Here is a 21,657-nt window from a genome sequence, read left to right as displayed (position 1 = left end):
TTTGTCTTGAATAACAACAGTACATGTACTAATGTATTTTTGAATGAGCAAACAGAAAAAAATTGTCTGAATTCTTTGTTTTGTCATTTTTTCCTTATTTGCTTGCTGCAAAATCCAGCAGTTTATAAAACTCTGGCGTAAAGATGGTAAATAATCTACAGTTTCAATGCATTACCATTAAAAAATGTGAATTTAAACAAGCTTATTGAACCCTTTTAGATGTACAGGTTATGTGCACTTTTCTCCTTTTATAATGCTTGCATGAAGTTAATTTAGATACAGATTGCACAGAGATGATCGACATATATTTTATGCATGTAACAAGCTTCATTAAAGTACTTCTCCGGTTGCCTCAAAAATTGTGCATATAAATTTTATCCTTACCGAGTTACCACATCTACCCTCAATTCCTGTTGCGAGCTAAGTTTAAGTTTTTGTGTCTAGTTCAGGTTTGCTTGTATCTTCATGCATGCTGTTGGTGCAAGAAGCAATAATATTAAAATTGTGTGCACATTTCCATGCATGATTGGTAATTCAATTGCAGGGTTTAATAAGCTTGTTTCCTAATGCAGGATATTAATCGGTGTGCATCATGGGAGTCTGACTTGAGAGGTTTACATGTTTTCAAGAGTAATGATCTGTTTTATAAACCTCTGTTAGGCATGGGACCAGTCTATTTAACTTGTATGCCTAGTAGCAATGCATTTGGATCCCAGAACATGTAATTTAACTTACTGAGAGAAGTTTAATGGGCTTGGGTCTCTTGATGGTAATGCACTTGTTTTGTGCATTTTTAGTCCAAGGTTCAGTCCCAGTTGCTGGAATGTGCAAAGGCAAATGGTTGCCCATCCAAGGTCAGTGGTTTCCTACAGATTGTTTAACTTCTACCCCACCCACGCAACCCATACACATCACATACCATTAAAAGTTCTTGTATTTCTCTTAAAAGGAGCACTACTGCAGAAATTTTCAAAATTTTACTTTGCTTTTAGGTTGTTTGTTTTTCTATTAGATTAATAATGTCAAAAAAAATGTTGAAAATCACATTTAATTGTGGTCAAAAGTTTTTCGTATGTATGGCTTTAAAAAAAAAAAAAGAGCTTGTCAACACAATTTGGAAACTTGACGAATCAACCTGGTAATTGAAGTGTAAATTGTGTGAGTGGATGTTTATGCTTTCACATTAATTTGTGTAATAGTGAAAGAGTATCTACTGCTGTCACCTGTTGGATCAAAGAGTTTAAATGCAAAGTAATGTATTCTCCTGGAAACTAAAGCACTTTTTGTATGCAGTTTCAGAGCAGAGGAGAAGCAAGTAAATTTCTCGAGTATTATTGGATTGTGAGGGTTGTCTCAAAGTGTTACTGATTGAAAGTTTATGTTATCACATTTCTCTGTCTGATGTAAAATAAAATTATTCAAGGAAGAGAGCTCTATTTATTTATATGGTAAACAATACTGATACCAAGTGAAAGTTTAATGTTAATAAGTGAAACATTAAGGGCAAGGATATTGAAGACAGATTAACCCACACACATGGATGGTCCAAATAAATCCCATATACTGCCACCTTATTAATATGAAAGTATAAAAATAAATATTTTGAACAGGTAAATTTATGACACTTTTCAAGAAATGAATTTAATTTTATTTGGGTTCATGAAATATACACTGAAAGAATCAAATAAAGTCTTGAACATGACACAATTACCAAGTTCAGATCTCTACCTACAAGACTAGATTTTAACCAAAAAAATAACTATTTCCAGAAACTGGTCCAATCCCAGGAGTTATAATGAAAATTTTAAAAACCATTTTGTATATCTAAAGACTAGTCTGGGGTCTTGTCTCAAAATTTCAAGTTTGTGTCTAATAGTGGATGACATAAATTGCAGTACTAATTTACTGACAGACAGACAGACATGAAAACATAAACCCCACCATTTTAAAAGTTGCGTGTGGATAACAGTCATGTTAATATTTCTTATTTAAACATTATGACTGTGAAAACACAAAATAAAAAAATTGCATAACTTTCTAATTTAATGATATAACTAATTACCTGGACACGCATTAACTGTATTGACAAGACATGCTTTTAATGTTCACTACTAATTCTACTTTGACTGTAGGGGCCCCGAGTGGCCGAGTGGTCTAAAGCACTCTCCGTTACGGATCACTGCCATCTTACCTCTGTCTGCGTGGGTTCGAGTCTAGGATTCAGCCAATGTGGGTATGTGAGAAAGCTTGCCAGTAGCTTCTCGTGGGTTGGTGGTTCTTCCTGGGGTTTTCCCGGGTTCTTCCTCCACCATTAATACTGGCCGCCATGCATAGCCTATCGTGTGCTGATATATGGTGTTAAACCCCACAACAACAACTTTGACTGTAACCATAAGCAACAGAAACTCTTGCTAAAATATTATTTTCCATCTGACTATTAAAATGATATTCCAGTCATTCATAATGTATAAAGTTTCATGACTGTAGAAGGTATGGTTGTGAGGTACAGACAAATAGTGAATGGGAAAAGGAAAAATGCAAAAACTACTTAAGTACATTGCAGCTGATTCTTATCATCATCATCATTTTTATTGTTATTTATTCTGATAAATACTGGTTTTATACATCCTTTATCCATTATATTTAATGCATATCCATTCCACCATCACTAAAATATGTAAAGTTATCACCATGATTTAAATTTGCTGGAAAACATTGATTCAAAATCACGCTGTCAACTAGATCATTAGTAATTGAGTGTTTGTAGTTAATTGTTTTGAGAAGCCCTTTTTTTTCCTTCATATCAACTTACTTGAAGCCATTTTCCATAGATTGGAAGGATGTAGCTCTGTTGTATATATTGTACTTTCAGCTCTTGATTCTTTCTCCATCTGTAGTCTGCTGGTCTTCATCATGCTAATGTTTACATGGAATCCTTAGCTTCTACAGTAATAGCCACAGTTGTTTGCATACCTTATTCCATTGTGCTTCTATAAACTCAAAAATGATGCTCGATGCTTTTCAAATCTGAGTTTGACTTCGATTATCGTTATACACACAAATATTGTACAGTACTTTATAGGTCAGAAAATTGTGTTTGTACAGTACTACAGATCCCTAACAATTTCTGAAATTTTGTATTTTTTTCATAATAGTGCTCCTTTAAGTTATTTCAAACTTTTACAATGAACTTAAAATAAATACGGATTAATGTAAAGTAAAGCCTGCTACACTGGTCACCTCAGGACAGCAGACATTTGTATGTAAAGGTCAGAAACAGGAGGTCTCATTTATAGGTAACTTTGTACACATTGAAACACCTGTTTATAATGGTCACCTGCTCTGCCAATCCGATAGATAACATTTAATGACATGTTTGGCTGCAGAGTAGAACCAATCTTGGTAAACTAGTCTGTATGAAAAATCTGTTTGATGGTACAGTGTAACATCTCCATAGGAAGGTCTAGAGTGGACATCTCCATTAGATAATTGTACAGTGGAACCATTTGTACAGCAAAACTGGTCTTGTTAGACATCTTATGAAGGTCATGCTTGTGCAGTTGAGCCTGTCTTAGTTGACATGTCCATCAGAAGATGTTTGATTGTACACTGTATCCTTTCTTGCTAGACATCTGTGTATGAAGGACATGTGTGACTGTATATTGGAACTTGGCAGACATGTTATATGAAGGACATGTTTGACTGTACATTGGAACTTGACTTGGCAGACATGTATATGAAGGACATGTTTGACTGTACAGTGGAACTTGGCAGATGTGTACATGTAATATGAAGGATATGTTTGACTAAACAGTAGATTTTCACTTGGCAGACATGTATATAAAGGACATGTTTGACTGTACAATGGAACCTGACTTTGCAGATATGTGCATATGAAAGACATTCATCATTGTACAGTGGAACTGATCTTGGTACATTTCTCCAAACAAAAATATATTTGTAGAATGGAACCTGACTTGTCAGACATCTATATATGAATGACATTGGTATTAACAGAAAATATTTATAAATACTTTGTCTAACTATCTCTACAAAAAAACACATGTCCATAAAGAGCAACATTTGTAGTTCCTGAAGTGACTGTACAGTCCGGTTCACTTTTTTGAAAGAGGTTATACCGGATAGTATACACAAGTTAATTTTATCTTTCATGAATATCTTGCATTCTTGGAAATATATGAAGGTTAACAATTGGGGGGGGGGGGCAAAGCATAGCATGCTGTAATTTTGATGTGTTATATTTGACTGGAATTCAGGATACCTTGTTAGGAAAACTTTAAAATTGATAAATGAAAATCGAAGATAAAATGTGGTTTCAATGTGGAAACTATGTACCTAACTTTCGTAAATTTATGTCCCTGTACTTTTAATGCTTGGGTATCTTTTGGTGAGGCAGCATTGTGCAGAGACTCACAGCTTCATGTTGTGTTAACAGGAGATGTAGCTGGAGGGGACTGGTTGGGGGCAGGAGGAGGTGGGCAATAAACAAAATTGAAGCAGGATGTACAATTGGTACTTATCTTTGGTTAACATTGTGCCTTATTTGTAGAAGAGAGCCTTGATATGGAAGTTAACATTTTCTCGTACATGGTTATTACAGTGCTATACTTTTTATAAGCATTTATATTTTTCATTGAAAGATAAACGTCGCAATCATATTTACTTAAATCCAATCTCACCTAGAGTTCATGGCTCAGTGATAAACTCAGCTAGCATGCGACATCATAATTATGCCATAATATGTAATAATGTAATGATTGCATCATTTTGGGCTGTGGAGAAAATGTTGAATGTAATGGTTAGTGGTGGTGATGATTATACATGTAGCTATAACAAGATGAAGATGATAAAAAGAATAAGTCATCTGGTGTAATTCTAAGATCATCATCATTATCACTATTATTCTTGTTATTATTATTATTATTATTATTATTAAATATATTATAAATAAATAAATAAGGAAGTTTTAAGTGCAGTTGGAAATTGTTGTGTTAATAATATCTTGAACTTTTCAATGGATAATATGTTTGAATAATCAAGATTAAGAATTAACACTATGCAGCTACCAATTCACATGTTTCTAAACATCAGTATACCAACAATCTCAGATAAAATCCATATTGATATCCCAATTGCTTAAAACAATCAAATTATTGAGATTAAATCCATTGTTAACATGTGTTTGTTTACATGTAACTTGTATATGTGCAATATTCTAATAGAGTTTTGTGTCGCTTTTAAGATGTCACTGAGTAGCTTATTAGACAAGTCAATCAACTTTTGTAAAGTAAACCTACTACTTTTCATACATATAGTTGATTCAGGTACAAGTATGCGTAAGATAATTATGTAAATACATATTCACATCTTTACATTAGTAATGAACTAATGCAAAATATGTGTGTGTGTTTTGGATTTTTATCGTGGCCTTAAAAAGATTTCAGTCATATCACCACGATGTCTGCAGTGTGGCAGCTTATAGTGATGTGTAGCACTGGGGCATCATGCCACAGACATGTAGCATCATGCCTAATACTAACCTCTGAATGATGAGCACATAGTGAGGCAGCTGTTAGTACCATTTGTATAAGTCTTTGGTATGACTTGGTGGGGGGATTTGAACCCACGACATCCCACATCCTATGTGAACACTCCAACCACTAGGCCATTGGAGCGGTACACAAATATGTTAAAGCCTCAATAAAAGCCCATTAACATGTTAACCCTTGGAGGTTTTTGTCATTTTTGCCTGAAAATCCAGTAGGAAACACATTTTGAAAGCTATTTCTGAAAAGATCCGAAAATACCAAATACCAGGTGATCTTTCAATAACATACTGCCTAGTTGTGTTAGAAACATCGTTTTTCATGGGCTATTTGGCTCGCGCATGAGCAGAAGGTAAAAGTTGGAGTTTTTTTTGCTAAACGGAGCCATTATTTTTGTAATGAGACCACTCTTTATACCAAGTGCCCATCTTATCCTACTTTTTGCAAAGGTTCATCTTTCTGTTTGCAGTTCATACCGGTTTGCCTTAGATCTGAGACCAAAAAGTCTAAAATCCGGACACAAAATCGGATTCCGACCACGGGCGAATTTTGGGTAGAAAAAAATCAGGTCCAGAATATGAGTTTTTTTTAATCTGTATTTTGTAGTGCAACTAGATAATCCAGATTATTTGGTTTCATTGTAGAGCTACATCTGTCTGCCTTTCTATAATACCACCCACTTTAGTGTTATCATGCATGACCATGATGCTACAGAGCTCGGCAGTAGGCTACTATGTCCTGCCATGTTAACTCGTCGCTAGGGGTTAATGTGTTAACAAGGATTTTTAAATTTTTTTTACAAATCGTCAAGGGATGGCTGAATTTGTAATTTATGTGGAATGTTGATGTACAAGTGATTAAATATGCAAGGAATATTCAGATTTGGTGACATCATCAAAATGCACTGTTTAACACATTAACCCTTGGAGGTTTTTGTCATTTTCGCCTGAAATTGAGTAGTAAACACATTTTGAAAGCTGTTTCTGAATATATCTGAAAACACTAAATCCCAGGTGATCTTTCAATAACATACTGCCTAGTTGTGTTAGAAACATCGTTTTTCATTGGCTATTTGGCTTGCGCATGAGCAGAAGGGTAAAAGTTGGATTTTTTTGTTGATTTTTTTGTTGTTGCTAAATGGAGCCATTATTTTTGTAATGAGACCACTCTTTATTCCGAATGCCCATCTTATCCTACTTTTTGCAAAGGTTCATGTCTGTTTGCAATTCGTACCAGTTTGCCTTAGATCTGAGACCAAAAAGACTAAAATCCGGACACAAAATTGGATTCCGACCACTGGCGAATTTAGGGTAGAAAAAAATCGGGTCCAAAAAATGAAGTTTTTCTATCTGTATTTTGTAGTGCAGCTAGATATTCCAGATTATTTGGTATCATTGTAGAGCTACATCTGTCTACCTTTCTATAATACCACCCACTTTAGTGTATCATGCATGACCATGACGCTACAGAGCTTGGCAGTAGTCTACTACCTCCTGCCACGTTAACTCGTTGCTAGGGATTGTTGTGTTAAGAATTGACCTCTACAAATGTTTGATGGTCATTAGTTGAATAGCTTATTGGGAACAGATAAAACATACCAGCTCTAACACTCTTTGAAAACATACACTGTTTTATTAATATATTTACCACAACAGACAGATTTAGTTTAGTACAAAACATTTTTTTGTGCAAAGCCACAATAAAATATTACATTGCAAGACACCAATATCATGTAGATACACCAAACATGTAGATTACAGCTGTTTTATGTTATTTTTGTTATATCACATTATGTAAATAAGCAAAATATTTAAACCTATTGGCAGGTAATAACATTCTTTGAAATATTGATTTGATGAAAGAATGTGAAATAATAACAGTGATGAAAACTTTTTTGATTTTGCTAAGCCATAAGTAATTTTATTGTTTTGGAATTGAAAGTTTTAAGCATTGTGCATATTATATATACGTGTATATATAAACTTAAAATACAAGCACACATCTCTTTGCTGGCCACTGTTGAGGCCACAAATTGTATCCATTCTCTAGAGTTAGTCTTTTTAGAGAGGCATTTATATAAAGGATATTTTAAAATAATAAATGTACCAGTCATATTTATGGGTGGGGGGCACATTTCCATTTATTTCCTTTAGAAAAGTAGTGTTAACTTAAGGTTTTCTTATCAATCTAGATATTGACAGAAAATGTTTACTTTGTGTTTATTCTGTGTTTGATAGTCTTGCTGAATATAATTTCAGTTTTAGGTGAGATAAATATCAAACATGATAACTTGGGTTTTACCTGTTTGTATTTTGGGCCAAGTTATTATTTTTCGACATTACTAATAAAATTTATTCATTTGTTACAGAGTTTTTCTGTAGCGAAGGTGATCAGTTAGATAGTTTACATTACGCTACAAACATTGTGTAATATTTTTGAAACAACCATGAGTCATGTTGCAACATTCCAGTACAACTAGATTTATATCATTTGAGTCTAGAACAGGCATGTGAAACTTCCTCCAGGGCACATGATGGACAAGCAATATTTAAAGCCATACCCCTGTGATATAAATAATCAAATAAAACCAGGTTGTGGGCTGTAGGTTGCATGTGCCTGGTCTAGAACAAGATATGCTTCTACAATATTAAGTTGTTCATTATTACAGTGCTGCTAAAATCTTTCTGTAACCTATGACCATCCTTTATAAAGCATGCTAAACTTCTACAGCCAAAGTGCTAGCCAGTAGAAGCTAAAAAATTGTCAGATCTAGACATTTTTTCTCTTGTTCATGGCTGAAGTGGAATCTGCCTTTATCTTTTCCTTTCTTTCTTGCTTCTTTTGACACTTTACAATACCATTTTCATCCAAATTACAACTTCTTTCCTCTTTGCCAATTTTATGTTTTCTTTGTCTGCCTGTCTTTCCACTTTTTTGCCTCTTTTCACGATTCTTTTTTCCTTTGCGTTGTTTTCTGTTTTGTTTCTGATTCTCAGGTTTGTCTGACTGTGCTTGGCCTGGAACAGCAACTTTTCTGTCAGGGATCACTTGAGATACATCTGATTGCTGAGTTGGATTATCAGGTTTTTTTTTACCCCTTATGATGACTCTAGTTGCTTTGTAGGATTTTGCTGTTTCTTGCTTAGATCCCTTGACACTCAGCACTGGGCTGTCTTTCACATCTGTTGCAGTGTCTTCTGGAACTGGAGGCAGTTGTACAGGAGCCATTTTGCCTTCTTTTGGAACGTTTTGGCTCTGTGGCTCAGAAAAGTCTGAATCTTTCAAAGATTTGATTGGTCTACCCATCAGTTGTTGTGGACTGTGGCATACAGGTTCTTCATTAGTGTAGAAATGTACAGTTTCCTGTTGCATCCAGTCTCTCAGCCACATAAGATTTGTGTCACATGACCACATGTTGCCATCAAGAAGAACACTAGTAATACTAGGGAAAACTTGTCGGAAGTTGGGAGTAAGTGTCTTTAGGTCACTATATTGTAGTTTGATGATTTTGATGGAAGGAATTGGTTGTGTGTCAGGTGAAGAAATGATCTTAAGAAGACTTTCAGCCAAGTAATGACTTGTAGACAGGTCAAGAATTTCTAGTCTTGGCATTGCTGCAAGGATGTTTTCTTGTAAAATCTGTGGACCATCTTCTTGGGGATAATATATCTCGGCCATGGCCAAGGTAGTAAGGTTGGGAAGGACATTAAATGCTTTGTTATCAATGGTCTGAATTGGATTTTGTGTTAACTTTAGATTTTCAAGGTAAGGCAAGTCGTTGAATGTGTTGGCTTCGATTTTGGAAATTTTATTCCCTTGAAGATTCAGGTCCCTCAGATTCCTAAGATCCTTCAAGAACTCAGGGTCAACTCTTCTGATTGTGTTCATTTCTAATGTTAAAAGCTCGAGCTTTGAATTAACTGGAAACATCATGTGTTCAAGCTCAAAAACCATGTTTGAATCCATATAGAGTTTCTCTACATTTGCAGGAATTCCTCTTGGTATATAAACCATTTGGTTTCGGGTCAGCCAGATTTCTTTCAGATTTGTCAAGTTCCAAAATGTACGGTGCTCAATGTTTCCAATTTTATTGTCATTTATGGTAAGCAATCTGAGGTTAGTCATTCCCTTAAAATCATCCACTTTTAGTTCTGATATTTCATTGAAGCCAAGTCTAAAATCACTAACACAGGAGGGCATGGCTTTGGGCACAGCCTGCAGTATACAGTTTGAAAAATCCACAAGTTGAAGCATGTCACTGGTGAAAGTAAGATCTGGTACAGAAACAATAGGATTGGAGGTCAAAATTAAGTACCGTAGCATTTTCAGTTTTGCAAATGCTTCACTATGTATTGTTGAAATTTTGTTGTTACTGATGTCCAACATTTTTACCTGTTCATTATTCTTGAAGTCATCTTTTCCAATAGATCCAATCATATTGTTCATTAGGCGCAAATTATGCAACATGGGCAGTTCATATAAAAATCCACCAATTGACGTCAGTTGATTCCCAGTAAGGGAAAGGGTGAGGAGCTCTTGAAGGCCACTAAAGGCCTTGTCATCAATTAAAGCTATATGATTCTGTGAAAGATCCAGGCTCATCACTGATGGCATAGCTTTGAAGGTCAAGGCCTTGAGTGATGTCAATTTGTTGCCTGGCAACCTTAAGGACTGCACATTTGAAAGTCCAGCAAAGCTGTTCTGATTCAATGACATGATGTCATTTCCAGTTAAGTCAACAAGTACTGTGTCATCAGGCATACTTGGAGGTGGTTGTCTAAGACCTATCCCAGGACATCTTACAGTCCCTCCTTTACATGTCTGGCATTCAGAGGGACAGGTCAAAACAGACTGAGACACTATGAATATCAAGAGAATAATAATGCAGACTGGTGCTCTTTCACTGGCCATCTTTGAATTTTTTTAAAATCTGGTTTGATGAATATTCTTCTTTTAGTTCCACATTGTCACTTACAATGGCTGATGGAAATAATTTCTCTCTGGAATGAAGAAGTATAGATTTAGTATAGATATGTAATAAATGTTGTTCTAGAAGATTTATGTGTTTTGAACTCTAAATTTTGATAAATTTCTGGCTTTTCAACTTGAATTATTATGAAGATTTACTTAGTTTTAAAGTATTAGAATTTTCAGGTATTGTTTCTAATCAAAAATGGTAAAATTATTCTCCTCAAACAGTTTCATGTTTTGAAAGATTACAGTGAATAGACTTCCTTTCTCACCCATCTGGTTGGTTTTAAAACTTAAACCCTAAATCCTGAATTTGTTTTTGGCATGGATTTATACCCATGTGTAATGAAGTAAAATTGCCTCAGAATTGGGAAGTTACATATCTTTTGATTAAAATCTAAATTTCTGGATTAAATTAATTGGTTTGAACATTGGTATGCTTAGTAATGTCTTGCCACTTTTTTTATCTTTTTTTCTTTTGCATGCTGTCAGCTGTTAACATCAAATGTAGGTAAATTGTGCAGACACTTAGCTTTTTGTTGATTCAACAGTGACTCATAACAAGTGTCTGTTTACTTTCACCTAGTGCAGGCACATAAAGGTCTGCATGGTAAATTGTAGCGTACAAGATTAGTGTATGTTTAAGATTACTGTTTTTAAAAAAATACTTCCCATTGACAAACAGATTTTCACTTGGCAAGGAGAGATTTTGTCACTTGCCCCGAATTTGAATATGAAAGAAAACTGAAGGAAAAATGTCTTTGTTTTAAAAATCGTATGCGACAATCAAATAAAGGCAAGATAAAACTTTTGATATTTTTTTACTCTGGTGAATAATGAAGTCTTTATAATACAGTTCCTCATTAAATTTTCACAAGCATAAAAGCATGGCAGATACATAGAGGTTATTAAATTCATGAAAATACAATTCTTTTTAAATATTTGATGAAAAAAATTGTGAAAATGAATTTTGTAATACTAAAAACAAAGTATAATTTTCACTAATTATGGAGAGGTGAGATAGACATTATCTGTACTGTAAATCATCATTTATTCGTTCCATTTAGATATGGATTTGTCTAGATACCTGGTCATCCGCTAAACTGACAAATGTATTTGAAGCACACTATTGATCTATAATTGAAATCTCAATCAATTTATGTGTAAATCTAGCTATCATAATACTCACTTATAAATCAAATCCAACCTTCAGACTTCACAGACATAGATTTGCCTTTGCATAATGTGCTGGCAGATCTGGGTCTGTGCAAGTTGTCAGGAGTAATCATTAGAATAACAACGTATATCTTGATCTGCAGGCCCATTGTACTCATTATGTTCTTTGTTGTTTGACTTGTCCTAATAAGTGAGTATATATGGTAAATGTTAATGCTGAAATAAGGCTATATGCTTCTATAGTACCATATGAGGCATGTAAAGCTATTTTTTCATTGCCACAATTAACAGATATACTTACATGGGCATTATAGGCCCCCGTGCCCCCCCCCCCCTCGAAAATCATTGTGGGTGATGTTTAAATGTGGATTAACATTAATCTACTTCACTTTTACAAGAAAAAAATTTCAGACAGTCACTATCATCAAATAAGTTATAATGACTAGCTTTCTCTTGTAGGAATCAAATGTAATTTTCCTGGCAGAAGGTGCTTGGGACTTTTTTAAATAAAAAAAAAAACAAAACTTTATGGCCTGCCAGTTAGATTAAAACGTATTCCTGCTTTGAATTGTTGGAAATTTTTTTCGAAATAACAAAAAATTATCTTGAGGTAAATAGAAAAATAATATCTAGGTTCAAAAGAAAATCTTTGGACCCCCACTACTTGGAAAATTATATGGTTGGTACCTTAATTAATTAGCCAGACTTGACCCTAACTAATATTGCTCCTACAACCTTTATCACACCCTTTAAAGGCTCAAGATCACCACATGACTGACTTTTTGAGACAAATTTGATGCCTTAAAAAAAAATGTATACCCAGTACATTTCCTATTAATTGAAAGCATATACAGTACTTCCAGCATATTATTGTTAATGGGATGTCTGAAGAATAAAGTGCTGTTTTACCACTTTTTCAATTTCTGAAAACTCTGTACCACTTAAGGGGCAATATGTTTTTCCCAGCAGGTGTTTTGCATGTTTATATGACAGTCAGTTTGTATTATTTATACACGAGACCTGTGGAACTGTGTCTTTTTACACAGGTGGTCTTTCTTTGCACGTGGCTGCTTTAGATGGTTTGATGTGAAGCAGTATTTAATTTGTCAAGATATATTGTTACTTACATGAAAAGAAAATTCATTACAGTGTGAATTAATTATAGTTTTGCCATTGGCAATTCAGAAATTTATATAAGGAAGGCATCAGTTTTAATGTCAGTGATTCATATGGCCCAAAGATAATATATGTTGCAAGGAAACAAAATGCTGTACAGTTAAACAGTTATACTGAGTGATTATTGCTTTAATAGGTTAGCAGTAACTGTTTATCAAGTGAAGACTTGTCACTCTTTGTAATGCTGTTCAGTTTCATCATTGAATAGTCCTGCTTCATAAACGTAACCATATTATACTAAGGTATGATACGATCGTTAGGATGTACGTTTTATGCAGTAGCTCATTTGGTAGAGCATCAGACTTGTAATCCAATGCTCACATGTTCAGTACCTGCCAAGGCCAGACTGGGTCAGCTACCACAGTGTGTCCTTGAGAAAAACTCAGCATGATATGGTTAATAATGTGTTAATTAAAACCAACAAAAACAAAAAAGAAAAGTGTTGTGTAGGGTACAACAATTTTAATAGGCTCTCATTAGCCACTAACTAAAATGAAGTGAAATACAGTAGATAAAAATAACAGTAAGAAAGCTAAATTTTGTATGACTTGTGATATTTTTAGTGTCAGTTTGTGAAATCTTAGAAAATATTCCAAGATTTTAGTACATTTAGTGAGGTCTGATTTTTTCCAAGGTCATGATCCATTTCCTTTGATTTTCATTTTGACCTGATGTTAAAATATGCTGCATATTGTAACAAATAATCACACAGTAATGTCTGACATGGTACTTATTAAATGCCATCTGTAGAGTTACACAAACTGATTTTTATTGCAAACACACTTGCAGGATGTGGTTTTTTTTATATCAGAGTTAGATTTTTGCATCACATTTCAATTAATCTCGCAAATATATTTAACAAGAAATATCACCAGGACCAATCTGGTTTAAGAAATGAAACAGATGATTTCAAATTCTGTTATATTTTTCAGTACACTGTGTGATGTTACTGATAGGGTTCTATATGAGGGCAGATTGAAACTCATGGCTTAATTTTGAGGGGCATTTGTCATTCCATACAATCTCGAGCTTATTTTGGCCAATTGTTGTAGCATTTCTAGAATTTTAAAATGAGTGTTTTATACCTAATTGACCTGCTCTTTAGATAGTGACTCAGTGTGTGCAACATGTGAATCAATGAAGAGGAAGATTAAGCAGTAGGAGTTTGAATAAGGAGGTCTAGTCGTCTACAATGGATTCTCATGGTTTGAATAGCAAACTCTTATCTTGTAATTGCCACCCACTCTGTACTTTTATTAATTCAGACTTTTGGATTTAGTGACCCTAAACATTCCAAAGAATAGCATCTTTAAAAACTTAAAATAGCATAGACCTACAGACCTACCTACCTACACACATACAAAAAATATGTACATGTGGAGAAATTAGGACAGACATACAAGATATATTAAGTGAGATTTCTTTGCACAATCACTGTGTAGACAATTCCTAATTGCAGCTTATGTTTGACAGTTGACAGTAAATATATTTTCCAAATTGCTGGAAAACGAAATTACACCTTAGCATAGATTCTAAATAATTAGTGCTAATTGTTGTATATTATTGAGTTCTATCAGTGTTCTCATAAATAAATTTAAATTAGTTCATGAACTTTCCAACATTGTCACACATTATTGTTGAAGTTTGCATTTCAGTACAGTTAGATAAACTCCAGCGTTTATTTCAAGTGAAAATGGGGTAAAGGCATAAATGAATCCAATTTAAATTTCAATTACACAGCATTTATTGTTTAGAAGGGAGATTTACTGGCCTATGCCTACAATTAACTAATTAATTTTTCATTAAGTTTTGACTTTATGAGACTTGGAAAAAGAAATTTAATTCTCTCTGGTTTGTAATAGATGATATAAATTGAATGGCTGTATTATTATTAGGTAAGGGAGGTCCAGGGATCGGAATCTGGCTGAAAAAGCAAGACTAATATTGGAATGTGTGAAAGGCACATTGGATTCAGTCTAGCAATGAGCCTTTTTCATATAGGTTAAAGCAACTGGCAGTGAAAGGATCACATGGTTTACATCAAAAGATTACCTGGATTATATTAGTTAATGGTGTTTATTGATACTGGAATGAGCAGTGTCAGCAAAATTGAAGCTACCAGTAGTTGGGTTGAGCCAAGAAATATTTCAGTCCCAGATGTTATTTACATTGAATTGGCTTTATTTTAGAAGATAGTAAGTAATAGGACGATGTTGATTGATATTAAATCATAATGCCAGAGCTCTCGTTTTCATTCTCAGGATAGTCGCATTTAAAAAGAAAATTTTATTTTACAGTTATCCAACTTGTTTATTAAAGTTTTATCCCAAAAAAAATTTCATTGAAGAGTTCCAAGTGTGTCAGTATTTTGTTTCCTCTCAATTACATTATTACTCATTCTCATTTATCAGGGCCCCAATTTGTTGATTGGTCAGAGGTGCTTGTCTTTACAGCTCACTTATATCTCACTTCTGTCCACATGAGTTCAAGTCTTGGCTTGGCCAATGTCGGTATGTGAGAAAGCTTGCCAGTAACTCCCTGTGGGTTGGTGGTTCTTGCTGGGGTGTTCCCTAGTTCTTCTTTTCACCAAATATATTGGCCACCATGTATAGCCTATCATGTATTGACAAATGACATTAAACTCATACAGAAACAAACAGATGTCATTTATCAGTTTCTTTTCCATTTGATAATTGCATCCAGATAATTTAAGATGAGAGTGCAGATGCATTTGAAAATAAAATCTTGCTAGTAAATCAGACCAGGAGACAGATTTTAAAAATAAAGGTCTGTGGTATATGGTATCTTGCTTTTTGGGGAATTATGGGCTTGCAAAAAAACTTGAACATTGACTTGACGTGACACCGAAAACTTCATGCTATGCCTCACATTTGTCTCGAAGACAAAAATGAAACTCGAGTCTACAAATATGGGTACATCGACCAGTAAAAAATTACTTAACCACATGATCAGAGGTTTTTTTTGTATCTCATACAATAATACATCAGATCATAATGTACTTAGCAGGCTATCTTTTTTCTGTACCAGATATATATTGCCTTTCATCAGTTAGTGTGCATTGGTTAACTTATCTTATATAAATATTGTGCTGTTTATATAGCAAGGCTATTAAAACACCAAAGGCTGCTCTGAGGGCAAGATATCTTACCCTTGCATAAACCTTGTCCTGCCCTGGTTTTTTTTTTTTTTTTTTTCTTCACTTCATGGTATTAATCTTTCTTTAGGCATGTGTCTAATGAGAAAGTGAAGAAAGAATGATATATTGCCTCTGTCTGTCATTGGAAATTTGTTTTGGTTTATGATACTTTTTCAAAGTATTTGTGATGTGAACTGAGTTCATACAGAACTATTTACAAGGTATAACCTTGCATCCATTGTAAAATAATGAACCTTTTGTAGCTTCTGTAACAGTTATATCTGTACGCCAGACCCAAGTCTTCCCATTACAGTCAAACATGGATTAACCATACTGTACACCAGACCCCAGTTTTCACACATTAAAACATGGATTGGCTATACTGTACACCAGACCCCAATGTTCACACTACAGTAAAACATGGATTAACCATACTGTACATCAGACCCCAGTTTTCACACATTAAAACATGGATTGGCTATACTGTACACCAGACCCCAATTTTCACACTACAGTAAAACATGGATTAACCATACTGTACATCAGACCCCAGTTTTTACACATTAAAACATGGATTGGCTATACTGTACACCAGACCCCAATTTTCACACTACAGTAAAACATGGATTAACCATACTGTACATCAGACCTCAGTTTTCACACATTAAAACATGGATTGGCTATACTGTACACCAGACCCCAATTTTCACACTACAGTAAAACATGGATTAGCCATACTGTACACCAGACCCCAATTTTCACACTTCAGTAAAAAAAAAAATGGATTATTCATACTTAGCAGGAGACCAAAATTTTATCTTAATAATTGGTTGTCTCGATAGCTAATCACTGTATAAAGACTACTTTCTATGTGTGATCAAAAAGTCCAGTAAAATTGTCTGATACTCAACATTGATATGTATAATTGTTAAGTTTGACCTAAAATCCTTTGACTGGTTTGATTTCATTTAGACATGATTTGTATCAAATTAGATTTTTTGATGATAGGTGGAAACTTTGGGCTTATACTTCAAGACATGGTTTTGATTACTTATTTAGGCTTGGACATGTGTGAGGCTATGCCTACCGTAGATATCAGAAGAATCAGGCATGTAGTTTGCCATTTGGGTCTATATTTAGAGGCATCTTCCCATTTACATGCCTTAATTAAATACCATATTTCAATTAATCTCCTTTTCTAGCTCAAATCCTTCTTTACAGAATATCTCCCATCAATATTTATAATATAGATGGAAGTTCTTTGGACTTTCTTTAATTTATGCTTAATGTAGTGAGACTACAACAAAGAATAAGGAGCTGTATCTGGTGTGGCTTCTTAAGAAAAACAAGTTGGTCACAAAAACTAGCTGATGATAAATTACCCAGTAATAGCTCAAAAAACTCAACAAGTACTTAACAGAATAAAGGGTTTCCTTTGAAGTGATATATGGATGGACATCTAAGCATATTACCTTACTGACCTGAGTACTTGCTGAAATAATGCTTAAATCTCGTTTATTACACCAGACTTTTACTGCATTAGTCAAAGAGATCAAAGTAAACTACTTTTGAGCTTCACTACACACCATACTCTGAACAGTGCATTTCTAAAAGGTTGTTTCCGGTGGTAGTGGAAGTTGTTTTCACTTATGATTGTCATATACTAATTACATTCAGAACAACAAAAAAGCAAGTACATACTTTTTGTTTTTGAAAAGTCAAGCACATGATATGTAATGATAGTTTTTCTTAAAATGATAAATGGAAATAGCCAACCCATCATGCAAACATGCCTCATTTAGGCTTTGTCCATTTGCTTTGATAGGCCCCAGTCATTAGTCATGTTATGTGATACATCACTACACACTCTTATTACCTATGGCCATGTACATACGTGGAAATTTTCATTTTTCTCATAAATATGCAGCTTAACCAATGAGTTAATTTGTTTTGCTGTTGTGACTCTGTGTGACCTTTCACACTATTTGAATGAACCAATAAAAGTTGTTGTCACTTTTAGATCAATAAAATGGGCACTTTCATTGATGTGTAGGAGATTGTACATTTTGCTAATTATATATTTTTGTTTATGCATACTCATGAAAAATGAGGAAGTCTTGGCACAGGCAGCCACTGGTGATAAAAGATCTGAGTTGTGCTCTTTACTTTTGGTTCTGCATCAGTCACAGACAAACTGTGCTAAGGTTAATTGATATGCATAAGATGTCTGAAGCAATAAATAATCTCTTGAGAGACTCTCATCAAGCTTGTCCTCTTTCAACCTACCAAGCATTAATCATGCTCTTGTCACTCTCTATTCTACCAAGCCTATTCTTTACATGCTTAGGCCAGTATTCCAAAGATTCTAACATTAGCTTCAGTGGATAAAATCTTTCCCAATAATAGTGATGGACGGGTCATAGAGTCAAGGATTTGCTCTGTTCTTGCAGGAGTTGTCTCTATAAAAGGCTGCCCCAGTTACTAAAAAGTGGGCTGGGTCCTGTACTGAAAGCATTTTTTTGTGAGCATGTTGGTTTTAAGTAATTGATAGTGCAATGGGTCTGTACATTTGCATTTTGACTTGCAAGGAGGTACATATGATATGTGTCAAATACAGTGAAACCTGTCTTGAAAGACCACCTGTCTTGAGCGACCAGATCCTCAGAGCAGAGATTCATTATATCATAACCTGTAATGAGAGACCACTTGTATTAAGAGATCATAGTATTTTGGCAGATGGGATGGTCTTTCAGGACAGGTTCTACTGTATCTCAATATTAGGTGACCTAACATCATAACTGGCATAGGCAGCTTTCTCCAGGAGCAGGCTGGATAAGTGATTTGGTTGGTCCACTTATGGCTGACATGAACAGTGTCATAGTGTGGTACTATTATACTTTATACAGATATTACCAGAGCTTGTTCAAATTAAATGCACCATTAAAAATGGAGATAATGCAAATCTGTTTAAAGCCAAACCTATCTGTATCCTTGTTAAGTTGTTTCAAGGCCAAGCTGTCATAAAAATTTAAGACATCTTTATGACACTAGGAAGGTAAAGACCCATAACTCTGTCAAAGTGAAAACAAGCAGCAGAAACCATGTAAGAAATGACATAAATGGAAGTGACCATTCAAGCAAGACCCCAACGTTTTTCCACACTAAAATCTTAGCTATCAAAAGTGAAGCTGTGGTCATAATAATTGAAAAGGTGAAGGTTAAAAAAACGGATAGACTAAAAAACACAGGTTTTACATAAAATGTATAAGATAAACACTCTTTAGAAATAAAAATAATTCACAGAAGTTGATATGTATTGCATAACAAATAGTATTTAAGGCATACATTTTCTGCTTTGTTATGCAATTTATCAGAAAAAGAACATTTGCAAAGCAATTTTCTTACTGTTGTTGTTGTTGTTGTGGGGTTTAATACCATTTTTCAGCACACGATAAGCTATACATGGCGGACAGTATTAATGGTGGAGGAAGAACCCGGAAAAACCTCGGAAAGAACCACCGACCCACGAGAAGCTACTGGCAAGCTTTCTCACATACCCACACTGGCCGAATCTGAGACTTGAACCCACGCAGACAGAGGTGAGATGGCAGTGATCCATAATGGAGAACGCTTTAGACCACTCGGCCACTCGGGCCCCCCCTATTTTCTTACAAGAAAACACATACAAACTTATGAACTTAGAGTCCTGTCATTTAATGTTTTTTTTTTATTTTAAAAAAATGCTGTGTATGTGACCTCACTGCATTAGGCATGAAATGAGCCATTAATAATAATAATAATAATAATAACTATAATGATAAAACATATCTAGTGAAGCTTTCTGCTGTGCTAACAATTTACAAGATCCATGCATATCATAAACAAAAACAGGCTGATTACTGCATATATACTAGCAGTAACTACCATATATTCTTGCTTACAAATCAAATCAAACTGCAAATAACAAAGATCCTGATCTGCCTTAGTATAATGCATTAGTAGATAGGGTCACTGTTGTTTGTTCTACTGATTGCTCCTAACAAACTGCACAGTCCCAGATCTGCTGGTGCATTAAGCGACGTCAGATCTGGATCTTTGCAGTTTTTGGAGTAGGGCTAAATGTATAAGCAAGTATATATTTTAAAATGAAAGGCAAAATTAGCCAAATTGCTAAATCAACATTTAATGCTAGAGAAATTATTACAGCAATGATTAAGCCTTTTTAATAACAAAAGTGAATTTCCATAGTAACGCCTTCCTATTATGCTTTCTCATGTAAATCATTTGGAATTATTTGTATCATTGATGTGTAACTTATTTGTATATATTTACTGAAACTAATGACTTTGATATGTAAAATTAAATTAAACTATGAACTGTAAAACTTCATTCAGAGTGATAAATACATGTAAATGTCTTCATAGAATCCAGCGTATTATTTTGACCTTTAAAAAATTGAGCTGTCCTAAGCACATTAATTACATTATATTTAAAAATATAACATTTTTTCTGACAATTTTCTTTAAAAGTATTTTGCCTATTTATGATTACAAGGCCATTTTCCTTTCTTTGATTTAATTACTTTGTATTTTCCAAAAACTACTGAATAGATTTTGACATAAGTTTTATGTTATTGTTTATTTCATCACATTGGTCCCCCAATAAGACCTTAATGTTTTGCATCAAGTACTTAATAATTATTATGAAAATATCTCAAACACTCAAATATTTTTTTTTTAAGTTTGCAGTAGGTTAGAATTACCTTATTCACATTTCACAAAACTCTTCTTCCACAACATAAGTCCTCATGCATAAACAAGAACAACAGTACAGCACCACTTCTAGTTTTATGACTGTGAGTGGCTTAATCCAGAGGTAAGGTATATACAGTTATATGGCTAAGATGCAGACAGTCAAGCTACCCTATGCACCCACACAGAGGTCACATGTTCTTAAATAGATGCTTAAGTCTATCCTAGTACTGGGAAACCTGCCACAGAGTTTAGGCCTTGATCTGATTGATCAGGCTTTATGCTATTCCTTTTGTCAATAATTTCCTAGGAACAGTGAAGGCCTCGATCTGGTTGATCAGGCTTTACACTGTTCCTTCCATCTGTGTAATTTTATGTGAACAGCATAAACCTTGATCTATAGATCAGGCATTACACTGACCTTCCATCTGTAATTTCATATGAACAACATAGATGATCTGGTGATCAGACTTTACACTTCCTTTTGTCTATTATTTCAAATGAACAGTGTAGATCTTGATCGGGTGGATCAGGCTTATACTTTTCCATCATTTGAAGTTTCATAAGAACACCATATACTTTGGTCTGGTGGCTCAAGCTTTAGACTGTTTCTTCCATCTGTAATTTTATATGAACAGCATAAACCTTGATCTGGTAGATTAGGCTTTACACTGACCTTCCATTTGTAATTTCATATGAACAACATAAATCAGGGGTCTCAAATTCAAACCACCCTGAGGACCGCATGAGGGTATTTTCGATGACCAAAGGGCCGCACAACCTTTCTTATTCCTCATGACTCCTTGTGACACCAATCATTTTGCGGGCCACATGATACAGCTTGGCAGGCTGCACAAGG

The 21,657-nt window shown here is 34.5% G+C and overlaps 2 protein-coding genes across 4 annotated transcripts in view; one reads left to right on the top strand and one right to left on the bottom strand.

Annotated features, from left to right (window-relative positions):
- Positions 1 to 21,657, top strand: part of LOC149781851 (arf-GAP with coiled-coil, ANK repeat and PH domain-containing protein 2-like) — a 211,292-nt gene that overhangs the window by 78,410 nt on the left and 111,225 nt on the right. The gene's annotated exons all lie outside the window — the stretch shown is intronic.
- LOC149781852 (uncharacterized) lies at positions 7,180 to 20,965 on the bottom strand. The gene is made up of 2 exons (XM_089936040.1): positions 20,810 to 20,965; positions 7,180 to 10,567 (listed from the first exon to the last, which is right to left on the bottom strand). The coding sequence occupies exon 2, from the start codon at positions 10,476 to 10,478 to the stop codon at positions 8,337 to 8,339; it is 2,142 nt and encodes a 713-aa protein (XP_089792166.1). The 5' UTR covers positions 10,479 to 10,567; positions 20,810 to 20,965; the 3' UTR covers positions 7,180 to 8,336.

This window comes from Sinohyriopsis cumingii, chromosome 15 (genome assembly GCF_028554795.1).
Source record: "Sinohyriopsis cumingii isolate HCF-2022 chromosome 15, ASM2855479v2, whole genome shotgun sequence".
NCBI classification, from domain to species: domain Eukaryota; kingdom Metazoa; phylum Mollusca; class Bivalvia; order Unionida; family Unionidae; genus Sinohyriopsis; species Sinohyriopsis cumingii.
Note: the sequence above shows the minus strand (reverse complement) of the source record. Positions and strands in the feature narration are given on the sequence as shown.

What these genes read in the sequence shown, in the direction of transcription:
- LOC149781852 (XM_089936040.1), bottom strand. Translation starts at nt 10,478, where the DNA reads ATGGCCAGTGAAAGAGCACCAGTCTGCATTATTATTCTCTTGATATTC.